General features: G+C 50.6%; 1 protein-coding gene across 2 annotated transcripts in view; it reads left to right on the top strand.

Annotated features, from left to right (window-relative positions):
* The window catches only part of ASIC2 (acid sensing ion channel subunit 2), a 1,009,846-nt gene that overhangs the window by 989,135 nt on the left and 6,128 nt on the right, over positions 1–14,583 (top strand). For both annotated transcript variants that reach the window (XM_032617572.1, XM_032617571.1), the window contains exons 4-7: positions 7,138–7,288; positions 9,395–9,451; positions 10,715–10,868; positions 12,958–13,049. In XM_032617572.1, coding sequence (XP_032473463.1) covers positions 7,138–7,288; positions 9,395–9,451; positions 10,715–10,868; positions 12,958–13,049 — 454 coding nt within the window. The remainder of the gene's footprint in view (positions 1–7,137; positions 7,289–9,394; positions 9,452–10,714; positions 10,869–12,957; positions 13,050–14,583) is intronic.

Genomic DNA, 14,583 nt, shown 5'->3' with positions numbered 1-14,583 from the left:
CTTCCCTAAATACAACATTTCCTCTCGGTTCTGATTCCAGTCAAACGGCAGTGTTCAGATAAGTTCTAACACCACATCTGTGATCCATGGGTGATGGCTGCCATTTGTGCAGGATGCGGGGAGGGGTGCAGTCATCTGGTTTGCCTTATAGACCACCCCCTATACTCTACTACACCTGGAGGTTATCTATTCTGAACCCAGATGCTGCAGATGAAAAAGCTAGGTCCCCCAGAGAGGACAGCAGGGTAACAGCACAGCCAAGATTAGGCTGTCCCCTGACCCCCAGTCAGGAGCCTTGCAGTCAGACAGACCTGGGTTTGGCTCCTGCCTCTGCCATTTCTTAGCTGTGTGGTGTTGGGCAAGTTACTGAAGTTTGCTCATCTGTAAAATGGGGATGATAATATTTAACTGGCAACGTTGTTGTGAGGGCTAAACTGTTCAATGACTCCATGCAACATTTCCCATGTTGGGTTCTGAAGAACCCATGTTCCCATCCCCAAATCTCCGCTGCAGCCTCCATCCACCCACCCAGGCATTGCCTCTGCTTCCCGTGGACCCCACCCACTGTGGTAAAAGGCAAGGCACATCGATAAACGTGTAGACTGCTGGCTTCTAGTTCCAGCTCCGCCTCCTACTGTCCATGACCACAGTCTCTTTAACGCTTCCGTCTCCCAGGATATACAACGGAGATCATAAAAGTACCAACCCCACAAGGCTATGGTAAGGATTCGAGGAGTCAGTCCAAGTAAGGTGCTGAGTAAGGGCTCAGCAAACACCAGCGGCATCTATACCATCAATTACTCTACAGTGAGTCTTCAGCGCAAGTAGTTCCTACTCACACAGGGTCATTGTGTGGGTTGAAAGAGACGCTGTCCTTACAAGCGCCTACCACCGGGTCTCCAACCGGGAGGGGTTATTATTGCTCAGTCTCTTTGCGATGACTTTTGCTTCTTCGTGGTGCCGTCTCTCCTGCTTTGACCTTGGGGACTGAACACTCACGAAAACCACAGGGATGGGGCGGGAGGGGGGTGAGTGCCTCACTGCTTCTGTGCTGCCTGCGAGGACATGCTTCCCCTGAGACCCCATTGCTGCCTCTGTTACCGACTGATTGGTGGATTTGATTTTAGTATTTTATTTGATTTTAGTATTGTTTAAAAGGAGCATAATATAATCATTTGTGAACACACTTAAATCACTCCGCGGGATGCAATAAAAACATCAAACCAAAATTATGGCTAGAAAGCAAGCAGGCTCTGATTTCCCCTCCATCTGGGTGGGCCAGGGGGAAGTTTATACTTGTAGTAGAAGGTGGGAAAATGAGGGTGGGGGGGATCACAGGGCATGGCCAAGAGCAGGGAGACCTCACGAGCCCACTGATCCTAGAACCTGGGGCCTCTCGGAGCACCGCACCTTTAAGGCCCTGCCCCTTACAGATGGAACAGAGAAGCACAGAGAGGCTGAGTGACATACTCAAGATCACACAGGAAAACCTGCTATCAGCTAATCCAGGACTCAGATGTGATTTGGTGCTGAGCCCACCTCAGTGCAGAGCCAGTGGAGACCAACATGGAGGACCCTCTGCTCCTCCTGGACTGGGTGAGGGCAGACCCCTGCCCTCATCCTCCGTACTGGGGCTGGGAGAAAGCAGGGTGGTACAATTCATTCATTTATTCACTCATTCATTCAATAAGTATCAAGCACCCATAAATGCCAGCCCCTGTACTAGAGGCCTGAGATCCAGTGAACAGGAAGAGATATGAGTGTAGCTGAAGAGGTGGATGCCAGTTAGGAAAGGCTTGTGGAACCAGCCACCGACTGATACCTTTAATGAAGGACTTTCACAAGCACTTCCCAAACCTAGGACTCAACGAACACATGGAAACGCTGCATGAGGCTCTTCCCACCTATTGCCTCATTTAACCCTCAGGGAGGCCCTGGGAGTTACAGATAATTAGCTCTGTTTTGCAGATAAGGAAGCTGAGACCCAGAGTAGTTACGTAACTTAGCTGAGGCCACACAGCCTGTCTGTGGTGGCACCATGTTCTTCCCACTTGCCCGCAGCTGTGCAGGCTGGGGCGGAAGAAGAGAACAGGCCCTGGGAATCTGCGGACACACTTTAAGGTGGTGGCAGGAGGGGTCTGTGGCAAACAGGAGCCCCTGGACAGCAGGTACCCCCATTTTACTCACCTCTCTAGCCCCAGTGCCCAGCCCGGCGCCTGGCACGTCCTAGGAGTTAATGAAGAGCTTGTTCAATTAGGCTGGACCACTGGGCTGGCTGGGCTAACAAAAGCCCCACTGAGCCTTTGGTAACAGCCCAGACTGTACCCCGACTCCTGTTTCCTGCACCCTGAGGCCAGCTCCTCTGGTTGAGCACTTCTTCATCCATGGGAGCCTCACTGAGTGAGCTGAACACCCCTGCTGACTATGTTCTCTGGAAAACAGCTCACAAAGTGGGTTTTTTCCCTTCACTCTCAAGGCAGTTTTTCCCAGAGTGAAGGCTTCCCACTGACTCTGATCCAGGGCCACTCTGGCCTCATCTTGATCAGTTTCAGCAAACACCTGGAGGGAAGAAAACACGTTGTGAACCAAATATTCAGACCCGGATCGATCATCGGAGAGAAGCCCACCCCTCTGCCCACCCCTTATCCCGGTTTGTATTAAATGAGACACATAGACTCAAAACTTTGAAGATTCTGGAGGCATTTAGCAGCTCTCTGGTCCAGACCCCTTGCTTTATGGAGCAGCTAAGCAAGGCTCAGAGGTTACAGTTCCTGCCCAAGGAACCACAAAAGTCACAGGAACCTCACTGGGTGTTCACACTCAGCACTGCTCCCTGGAAGCCCCAGCAATGCTCCTCTCACAATGCTACCCACTCTGTTTCATTTCTGGCACAATCACGAAGGAGTGGTCAAATCTGCTGCATGCTAGCTTCCCGGTCAGTCACGCACAGATAGATATCCCAGAGAGAAGACTCCGGGAGTAACAGAAAATAAGTGTGCACCACGGGTCATCGGGGCATGCTTCTGTGTTTCGGGTCATCAGAGTGAGTATCTGTGTTATGGAAGCAAAGCATGACCAGCTCTGTTGCCTGGTCACTGTACACGGTGAGACAGCGCCCTAGTGGGGAGAAAAGAGGCCAACAACGTCTCTGGTTCATTCAACATCTATTATTCACCAGCCACTCTTGGAGATGTTTTGTCTTGTTACAGAACGAGGCAGGAAAAAAAAGAAAGAAAAAAACATGGTAACATTTGGCTTTAGAATTCCTCCTAGGGAAGGAAGTGCCTTTCCTTGAGACTCCACGGGAAAGGTGGTTGCCACGTTACCAAGATGACAGAGGGTGATGCAACTACTTAAGAATAAGTGGATTCTGCTCCTGGAAAGGGTGGCAAAGCACATAAGGAGAGAGAAAGGAGGCAGGAGAGAAGGAAGGAAAGGAGAAAGATGGAGAGGGGCTGGGCTTAGGCAAGGTGAAGGAGATTTGCTCTGATGTAAACCCTCCTCCAACTCTGACATCTTCCTTATATTCTAATGCCCCGGGTGAGTGGGCTTTCTGTGGAAATGAACAAGGAGCTGAGTTTCACATCCTATCCATAGGACACAGAGACCGGAAGACATCAGCCAAGGGCCACAGCTGCGTTACACGTACCTTATGTTCAAAACTCACAGTATCCCTCTGAAGTAGTTAATATCTCAGGGTGCTTCTCATGCAGAAAGAGGAGGTCCCCCACTAAGCAAGCGGCAGAGCCAGGCTTCCAACCCAGCTGGGTCTGACCATAGAGCATGGGTGCTCCCGGCAGACAGAGAACCTCGGCCAGGTGGGCTAGTGAGGAGGAGAAGGAAGCCAAGCAGGGCAGAATGAAGACCCCGACCCAGCCCTGGGAAGGAACCTGCAGGGGAATCCCAGAGCCTAAAGGGATCTGGTCCAGGTGAGTATCGTGTCCAGCCCCTGAATCAAAAGCCCAAGTGGCTGACATGACAAAAGAGCCAGGTGGGTACCAGGGGAGCTCAGTGGGCCTCTCTCCTTGTCTCCCTCCTCCTTTATCTCTCCTCCGGTCTTTTCTACCCTTTCCAGGAGCAGAATGAACATATTCCTATGTGGTCTCATCGTCGTCACAGCATCTCTCCCTTAGGAGCATCCCAGCCAAGGCTTCTGTGGGCTGCAGACACAAGGAAAAGGCCAAGGGAGCTTGGCAAGGTCCTATGAGACAGTCTCCCTCCCAGCATCTCTGACTCCAGAGACCCTCCTTGAGCAGCTAGGCTAACTGCAGCGCCACCTGCTGGCACACCTCGGGATCTATGGGCTGGGAGAGGCTGGGAAAGCCAGTGGCTGAGGAACAGCATAGGAAGTCCCGAGGCAGGGAGGGTGCAAACACAAACTTCTCTCTAGAAAACGAAAAGTACTGTGGAGAGAAGCCTCGAGACAGTGGAGCGATGACAGGCAAGCACCAGGGTATGCCATCACAAAAGTTCTGAGTTCTTTGCTCAGCTCATAAATGTGAGTAATTGTGCAAGGCCACCAGTTCCATGGCACAGTGAGAAAAAAAAAAGGCTAAGGACGGATGAGTTGTTAAGTAAATGCAGGAACACTTTAAGGCTCAATCCTGGTGTCTCTCCTCTCTCCCTGGGCTGGCTCATCCACCCCACAGCTTCAAGATCCACTAAAGCCACACACACACAAACGCACACATTTACATCTCCAGCCCAGATCTCTCTCCCAGCTCCAGAGCCCTAGATCAGCGGCCTGGTGTCCTCTTGACTTGGACATCTGCATTGGCAGGAGTTCTTATAGTAAACCCAGTGCAAAATAACTTGAGCCAAAAAGGATGGAGCTTCGCTAGTCTGTAAAACCAGATTGTAAGGAGAGCAGAGGTGGAGCTGGACTATTTGTTGAAAGAATGAAAGGGTAGAAAAACATGAAGACATTTGTTAGGGGAAAGAGATAGGAACTAAGTCTTGGTGGGTACCTACTAGCTGCTGGGCACTTATTTAATCCAATGAGGAGGCTAAAAGCGGGGGCTGGGGAATGGGGGCTTTGTCACTTACTAAGTCACACAACTAGCCCATGAAAGAGTGAGGTTCGAGGTTCTGTCGGACTTGTATCACTGTCTCGAGTTCTCAAATTAAAATTACAGATGTAGGGTCTAGGATCGGATATAAGGGCTTAAGAGGTTTTAGAATCTCCAACTACACATGCAGTACTCGAATCTCTCTCTTCCCATCCCAGCCAGGTAGTTGTATGGTCTCTGCTTGAACACCCCTCATGATGGGGACCTCACCCTCAAGATAGGGACTTTGTCATTGAATCATAGTAGCAGGTTAGAAAGTTGAGACAGAATTTATCCTTCTTTAGGATTAAATAAGAGAATGCGTGTGCTGTGCCTGCCCACCACAGTGCCTGCACATCAATAAATGTGATCGTGGACCCCACTTCCCTTAGGACAACTGTTCTTGTGTCTATCTTTCCCTTGGGATGCCAGGAAACAAATCTAATTCTTCTTCCCTGAGACAGCCCTTCAGATATTTGAAGACAGGGCTCCAGGGTCCCCCTGAGGCTTCGCTTACCCAGGATAAACAAATACTCCAACACGCTTTCAGACACTCGTTGGTAAGCAAGAGTGGATGCTGTACACACTGCGATTTTCCAGCTGCTGTGGTGTGTGAGGCTTCAGAAAATCTGACGGAGCGAATGATAAGCCAGCCACAGCAGGGTAGCCATGGTATTCTGGATCGTGACCTCTGTATAAGAAAAGGGAAGTGATTGACCCTGAACAAACAGTAGCACATCCCCAGAGTTTCACCAGCTGCATTCTTGGTCCACCCACTGTGGGAAATTGTTTTAGAAGAAGAAAAAGAAACGAGAGTCTCCCAAGATGATTTTACATCATTTTAGACGCCCTGTCTTGCCAAAAGTCGCTATGAATTCTTCCCAAATCCAGTTTGTGTGCTTATCGATCCAATATTGAGCAAGGTAGGGAACTGAATCCATTCTAATCATACACTATCAAACCTACCCCCAGATACTCCCTCTTTACGGATGGGGAAACTAAGGTCCAGAGGAGAGTGGCGACTTTATCCAAAGTCATAGAGGAAATCTGTGCAAAAGCCTGGTCAGCTCATGAACTCCAAAGAAAGACGAGAGAGTAATGCAAGCCTTCATGGGAAAGGAAGAAGAAAGGAGCTGTTAGAAAAAAACACAAAAGAGAAAAGCTCTGAAAGGTCCTCTCTGGAGTGTTTCTCCCTCCTTTCATCCATTTCCTATAGAGACAATGTAGTATACAAGGGCAAGATTGGAGTCAGAAATTCCTAGGTCCATATGCTGACTCTGCCACTGGCTCTGTGTGTGGTCTTGAACAGACTACTAACCTTTCAGGTACTCAGTTTCGTCATGAATAAAATGAGAATAGGAACAGCTCCCTCAAAGGAATGAGTCTTAAATAAAATAGAGAGAGAGACTTTTGGTTCTCAGTAATGGTGGAGCAGCTTATGTCAGACTAACCCTTCTGGAAATAACAATTATAAACTCTGGACAAAATATTTCAAAAGTACTATTTGATGGCATTGGAGAGAGACTAAACACAGGCAGAAACTGGAGGGTATACAGCCCTTGAAGGAAGGGAGTCACACTGGATGAAATACACATTTATTTACCCGATCTCTCCTTTGAGGGCACGTCAAGTTCTAAGGGAATATTGTAGATAGAGCTCAAGAAGAAAGCAGCAGTCGTTGCGTTAAAAAGTCTCAAGCTAGAGTTCAGGGTTGCCAGAAAAGCTAGAAAAAATGGGAAGAAAAATCCTAGAAAGGAGGGGCCCCCAGAGGCAGAGCCCCCAAATTTTTATCTCACTTCTCTGCTGCTGAGAGATGGGAGATGACAAATTGTGGAAGTGGGAAGATGTGACCCGTGTAAGAGACTTTGAGAAGATCCGCATTTATAAGAAGGTTATAAAAAAAAATAAGATAGGAAAACTGGTATTGGAGCCAAAAGTAGAAGGCTTGGGAGGTCAATGGAATTGACGTTGTCATGTAGTAGATGCTCAATAGTGGTCTGTTAACTGCATAAGTGAATGAATGAGCCACCGGGCCTGTCAAGGCTGAAGCTCTGGGGCTGACTGCTGCCCCCTCCTTCCTGTCTTGCAGCTCACATACCTGCCCCCGCCGTGGGGCGAGTGCCGGTCCTCGGAGATGGGACTCGACTTCTTTCCTGTTTACAGCATCACTGCCTGTCGGATTGACTGTGAGACCCGCTACATCGTGGAGAACTGCAACTGTCGCATGGTCCACATGCCAGGTCAGTGCCAGGCAAGGACAGCCGCAGGGGCCCAGGACTACCTGCGACCTTCTTTGCATTTCTCACCCTGATGGGAAACTCTTCACGCACTCCACGAGGATGCAAAGGGATGCTGTTCTGGGAAGACTGTTATTTGATGCCCAAACTCTTAGAGGGCGGATGGAAACCTCCAGTCTGGCAACCAAGGCAGCATCCTGGTGTCCAGAAGCGGTCAGGTGTTTGGAGGACGTTCCTCCCAACGTTCAATATGTTTGCTAATTGTTTGCTGGTCTTCCCTCCCAGAGTTCAGTGTCCAGATATCTGGATGCTTACAATTCTTACATCCTGGTGTGGTACACGTTCAAACGTCCAGATGGTTATTGCTTTCCTCCAGATGTTTCCCTTCTTGCATCCAAATGTCTAGCTCTCTTTCAAGCTAGGCAAGAGTCCATCAGCCAGCAAATGAATTCATGTGTACTGACATTTCTATTCTCAGACTAACAATGCACATAGCCATCATTAGAGGCAGTTGGCTTGTCAGTAGAAGTGGAGTGGGGGGAGGGGGGCTGATTGGAGCAGGAAGAGTTTGGTACTGCAGCATGGAAGGAAGGATGACTGAGGCTGGAGTCAGTGGCCTTGGCTTCTAACTCAGGTTCCTCCACCTTACTACTGTGTGACCTGGTACAAGTTACTAAGCCTCTCTATTCTTACCTCCATTATCTTTAAAACAAAATCATTTGTAGATAGGAAGATAAAATTAGGCTAAGATATAAAAAATGCTTTCTTGGGAATTCCCTGGTGGTCCAGTGGTTAGAGCTCCGTGCTTCCACTGCAGGGGGTTCAGGTTCGATCCCTAGTCAGGGAACTAAGATCCCGCAAGCTCCGCAGTGCGGCCAAAAAGAAAGCTTTGTCAATTGCAAACGTCAGTGGTGATTGTGTTAACACATGGGGAGAGGGAATCGAGAGTACTGTTGGCTGAAGACCTACTATGTGCTGGGAACTTTGCTGTTATATTTCATGGCTACAATTTCATGGTTATATCATACTTTGTTTATTTAGCTAAATCCTGATGTCAGACATTTCATTCATTACCAATTGTTTTCTGTTATAACCAATGCTGAAATGAACATCCTTAGAGCTAAATTCTAAATTAGTGCATTATGATCAGTAATTGCTCTAGCAATCTAAATTTAGAATTATCGACCTTTAAAATTGCCTCTGAGCTTCCTAGAAGACAGAGCAAAAAGGGAAACATATCAGTTAAATTTTTATTATTAGAAGGAGGAAGCATATCAGTTCTTCAGCTCTTGAAAAGAATTGGTGTTTAGGGAGAAGATAAGGAAAAGATATTGTGGTGGGCTTTAACTTTAGCACTTGGTAAAAGAAAAAAAAAAAAAAAGCTTCTGGATTTCTACAGAGACCAGAGAGAACTGAGCACTGGTAAATGCTACCTGCCTGATGCTCAGACTGGATCACCAGCCAGTGAGGTTTCCCCATGGAACCTGAGCCCAAAGCAAGCAGGAGAGATTTTAATCATTTCCGCCCCCCACCCATGACACTGTTACTGGTATCTCAATTATAATGTGGAATTAAGGGCACAGCAAAGAGGAGACTAACAAAGCAGCCCTCACTCCCTTACAGCAGTGTGGTGTGCTGGAAAGAGCCCTAGCCTCGGGATCAGACAGACCTGCGTTCAAAGCCCACCTCCATCACCGCTAGCTCTGATGTCCTGAGAAAACAGGATTCTTAAGCCTCAGTTCTCTCATGGGTGAAACAGATACAGTATTTCCTATTTCCGAAGGTACCCGTGTGAGTTAAAGGGGACAATGCATGCCCAGGACTTAGTAGCTGCTTACCACTGCTTCCCCACTTTAACTGTCAACGCTTTCCTATCACATATGTAAGCCAGATTGTGCAACCTGGGAGAAGTTAGCTAGACCGGTCTTGTTATCACAGAGATCAGAACCCAGTCTTCTGCTCCCCCACTACCCCCAGGGCTTCTGACCATCCACTGGTGAACTGCTGCCCCTCCTAGGTACCAAGGTAGCTGGATGCAATCCCTTCCTCCAGCCCAAGGAGGGGAGGGGTTGCTGCCTGAGTACCTCTCCCTGTCTTTCTTCTTTGCAGGGGATGCCCCTTTCTGTACCCCTGAGCAACACAAGGAGTGTGCCGAGCCTGCCCTAGGTCAGTACCAGGGGCCAGGTGGAATGATGGGGGAGGGGCTGCGATCAAGACCTTGCAGAACTTCCGGGTGCAGAAGAGAGATGGGGGGAAGGGGAGTGGGGAAGGGTGAGGGGAAAGAGGCTGGAAAGGGTGGCGTCCCTGCAGGGACTGGAGAGGGAGATGGAGAGGAGGAAGGAGAGAGGGGTGGGGGAGGGAATTGATGCAAGTGGATGAGGGCTGGAAACCAGACTAGGGAAAGAAAGGAGATAGAGAGGTGGGGGTAGGGAAGGAGTGGGTTTGGGGGGAGCAGAGAGCACTGTGGAATGCAGGGCAGCAGGCAGAGACGAAGAGAGGATCGACAGTGAGCATCCGGGTGGGCCCCAAAGGAGATCAGCCGTATCTCCCCGCACACGCTCTCGCGGTTATTCCAAAGCTGTCCCGTCTGCATGCTCCGTTGAGCCAGGCGCATTCCCCCTACTCCTCTGCCTTCTGCTGGGTGTTTGCTGGTCCACACGCCCCCGACCCTGGAAAACTTCCAGTGAGGGAGATCACACAAACAAGCTGCAACCCCCAAGCTAGACCCACTCCACGTGCCCACCTCTTCTGGACCCGGGAAATGATCTATAACCAAGACAAGCAGAGAGTATTTAAATCATCCGGACTCAAGTTCGTTCAGCAGCTGCACTTGCTGGATCTAAGTGCAGCAGCTCTGGGCTCACACGTCCAGACGCCTCCAGGAGGGCTGGCGGGAAGGAGAAGGAATGACTTCCAATGGATGCAAAGACTCAGTTCTGCGTCCTAAACCAGCGAGCAGAACGGGTGGGCGTTGGCTATGAGGGAGCCCCAGAGGGAGCACCGCGGAGCCCAGAGTTTCAGATAAAATGGTTTCCCACACTCGCCTTTGGAGAACAGCCCCCTTTGTAGATGAGAACTGAGGCTAGGAGCAGAGAAGAAGGCCCTGGGGAGGTGAGGGGTCCGGGACTCCCTTGGAGCCCATTCTCCAAAAGTGGTGTCTTTTCAAAGATTTACGAAGGGTGACATAACAGTGAAGGAAACAGAAGAAAAACAGGACCAAGAGTAACAGAGAAAGAGTGGGCACATTCTATGAGAGCTCACACCCTCATCAACCGGTAGCAAAAGCCCGGCCCTCCTTCTCTCCACAGCCCCCCACCCCTCATTTACCCGGATGGCACCTCCTCCCAGCTCACTTCTCTGCTGCGGGAACCTGGCTACTCTGGGCCAGGAGGTCCACCTGATTAAGCCCTGCCTCCCTCTCCCCTCCAGGTCTGCTGGCGGAAAAGGACAGTAATTACTGTCTCTGCAGGACACCCTGCAACCTGACCCGCTACAACAAAGAGCTCTCCATGGTGAAGATCCCCAGCAAGACGTCAGCCAAGTACCTCGAGAAGAAATTTAACAAATCAGAAAAATATATCTCGTACGTTAAGTGCACATGGTGGATGGAGGTGGGGGAGGATGGACTAGGAAAAAATGGGGGGCAGTCGAGGGCAAGGTAAGCAATTAATTCTATTTGGCAGACATTAGTTGAGCACCTGCTGTTTGCCACGTTCTGTGCTCAGACTCAGAATATGAAGACAAAGCGGATTAAGATGCAGGCCCAGCCTTTAAGGAGCTTAGAGTCTGGTGGAGAGACAAGTACAAAGCTGAAAGCTATATAGGCTGATGCAGGTAATAAGAGAAGTGGCTGGCCACACCTTGCGTAGGGACACTGTCAAGGAAAGCTTCAGAGATGTTTTTCTTTTTGCATTTTTTTGTTAGTTATCCATTTTATACATATTAGTGTATATATGTCAATGCAGAGATGTTTTTACAGGATGTAGAGGAGTTTTCCAGGCAGGTTTGCACATTCTGTTCCCTCTGCCTGGAATGCTTTTCCTCTCACTCTTCACCTAGCTGGTTCCTCATTGTGCAGGTCTCCATTTAAACGTCATCTCTTTGGATGACTAAATTAGTCCCCTCCTGTCATTTTTCTCTGGAAGCACTCTGGTGTTTTCCTTTATAACACACACCACCGTGTGTAATTCTATATTCACGTGTGTGTTTCCTGAAATTAACTTGTCCACTTCACGAAAGTGAAGCTCCTTGAGGGCAGGAAGCTTTCTTGTTTTGTTCTCTGCTATGGAGTGTCTGACACAGAGTTGATGCTCAAAAAAACATATATATCTTTTAACAGAATAAGTGAAAGAAAGACACAGGAGCAGATGGTGTCCCAGGCAGAGGCTCAGCAGGGAAAATCGGTGAAGGGCAGACAAGATTAGGGGAAGGGGAGGCTGGGGGAGGTGACTGTGTCCAAGGTAGAAGATCCTGCAGGCTGAACTGGGCGGGGGTGGTCCGCAGAGAGTGGACTTATTCTAAGAGGACAGGCAGCCACAGAAGAACTTCCACCAGACGAGTGACAGGCTCACATTTGCCGTTTAGGTAGAAACTTCTGGAAATGTTCTTTATCGGTGATGTCCTACATGATGGCCACTGGCCACATGTGGCTACTGAGCATTTTAAATGTAGCCTGAGTGATGGAGGAACTGGATGCTAATTTTATGTCACATGGATTAGTTTAGCGGTTTTAGGAAGACCCTTCAGGCGGCAGATAGAGGTCGGACCGGAAGCCAGGTGGGCAGAAAGGAGCCAGGTGGGAAGCATTTGCCATAAACCAGGCAAGAGAGGGTGACCCTGTGAATGGCACCTGAGCGAGCCCCGCGTGGAGAGGACTCCTCTCCCCCAGCCTCTCCCTCCTGCCCACACTGTCACCAGACCTCATCCTGGGACGGCTTTTGCTCCGTCCCAGGGTTGAGGACAAGGGACGCTGAGGGCATTGTGAACCACGTCGTGGAAGGAGGCAGGGAATTTTGTAGGAGGTACCAGGCACCGCTGTCGCAGACATCGTGCCAGCCGTAATGACTTCTCCTGCCTAGATGTGTGTCATGCACACATCTGCCCAAAAGAGCAAAAGGGAACCGGGGTGCTTCCATCAGAAACCCTGCAACCAGGTGTGGGTTTTCTCCCTAAAAACCCTCCCTGGTCCCTGCAGCTGACTTGGCCATCTGGGGTAGGGTCCCCACTAGGAGAAGCTTGCTGTCAATTCCAGTAAGAACTGGGGGCCTCTCCAGAGTGGGCAGGGGAGGTCAGCGGGGGGCAGGCGAGCAAGCCTTGTCAAGAGAGTGCCGAGCTCACCTGCATGTAAGGGCCCAGGCAGACCCTCTGGGAGCACGGAGCCCTGGAGGCCAGGCAGGATTCCTGGAAAGGGTGCAGAGAGACAGGGGCGTTAGCAATGAGAGGCCAAGGGGACAGCTGATATACGCCTCCAGGGCCGTGAAGGGCACTGAGCCAGGAGTCAGGATGTCAGGTTCAAGCCCCAGCTGTGCCACTAACCAGCTTTAACTTTGGGCCAGTTGTTTCACTTGCCTGGGCCTCAGTTTCCCCATCTGTCTGTGGGAAAATTGTATTAGAGGATCCCCGTGGATCCTGAGGGTTCTCACCACGTATGACACTGGACATTTCCTCCGCAGAGAGAACATCCTCGTTCTGGATATATTTTTTGAGGCTCTCAATTATGAGACCATTGAACAGAAGAAGGCGTACGAAGTTGCTGCCTTACTTGGTAAGTCAGAGTGTCTGTTGCACAAATGTCCACGTCTCATGGGGATGGGCCGGTGGGCGGGTTACTCCCTCTTCCCTTTGCACTGTTCCTGCTCCGGAATGGGAAGAACTCCACATGCTGGAGGTGTTAGGCCCAGTTCATGTCCCAGTCTAGGCCTCAGTTCCCCCATCAACACAATGAAGTAGGTGAGCTAGACGCTCTTTCGGGGCCTTTCCAGCGCCATCCTCTTGGGATTCTATGGTCTTCTGCCCCCAGGTTGGAGTCGGAGCCCTGGGGCCATGGCAGGAAGAAAGAGCTGTCAAGTGGGGGGAGGGCTGAGCTGTGGGTGGTCCCAGGCAGTGGGCCCGGGGAGGGTGCCCCATGGAGCCCCCACTGGAAAGCAATTTTGCTGCATTGAGAAGGCCCAGTGCCCCCTGGACTGAGAGCCCTTTGTCAAACACAACAGAAGGGCCATGCATCCCCAGAAATCTACAAACCTGACTGCCACCCCACCCTGGGGCCAGCTCCCCTGGCCCCAAGAGCACATGATGGATGCAGGAAATTAATTTCAACACAGTCCCAGCCCAGCGTAAAACTCACAAGACCCCTGCGGGTGCACAGTTAAAAAGACCTGCTCCGGGGCTTCCCTAGTGGAGCAGTGGTTGAGAGTCCTCCTGCTGATGCAGGGGACACGGGTTCGTACCCCGGTCCGGGAAGATCCCACATGCCGCGGAGAGGCTGGGCCCGTGAGCCATGGCCGCTGAGCCTGCGTGTCCGGAGCCTGTGCTCTGCAACGGGAGAGGCCACGACAGTGAGAGGCCCGTGTACCGCAAAAAAAAAAAAAAGACCTGCTCTGGACTCGTCCCCCAACTCCCACTCACTCTTAAGAAAGGATCTGGTGTCTGGGCTTTGAGGAAAAATAGCTCTTGTCTCTGTGAACTGAATCAGGTGAGAATAGCATCCTGGGTGAGGGCGGGGAGGCATACACCTTCTACCTGGAAGTACAAGGGAGAGCAAGCCACGGGCCGCTGCACACCAACTGGGAGAAAGTGGGCAGGTGGCTTCACTGGACCTCAGGTTTCTCATCTGTAAAATGGGTCTAATAAAACTCATTTTGTGAGTTTGCCGTGATGGTTAAATGTGGAAAAGCCCCAGCCCGCAGGAGGTCCATAAATAGAGATTTCTGGCACGTGGACAGACACCATGCCAGGGACCCAGGGCCTACCCTGCGGCACTGTCTGAGCGTGTCTGTTCCTCTCCCAGGAGGCTGGGGAACTGGGCCACAGTGGGGTGCCCGCTGGGCTAAGGTGGTCATCACCTGGGCCTTGGAGATTGTTGTGGCCAAAGGGCCTCATGCCCTGAGCTGGTGGTAGAGCCCTGCTCCTGCCACCTTTATTTCCTAAAGAAGACCAAGGACATGCCTCCTCCACTTCCGTCCCCTCCCCTACATAGGCTCACAGTCACACTCAGACACACACATACACACACACACACACAGTGATGAGGGCCTGAGCCCCGAATCTGTCAGGAGAGGTAGCTGGTCCCTGCAGCAGAC

This window comes from Phocoena sinus, chromosome 20 (genome assembly GCF_008692025.1).
Source record: "Phocoena sinus isolate mPhoSin1 chromosome 20, mPhoSin1.pri, whole genome shotgun sequence".
In the NCBI taxonomy this organism is placed as follows: Eukaryota; Metazoa; Chordata; class Mammalia; order Artiodactyla; family Phocoenidae; genus Phocoena; species Phocoena sinus.
The sequence above is the reverse complement of the archived record's forward strand: the minus strand, read 5'-3'. Positions and strand labels throughout refer to the sequence as shown.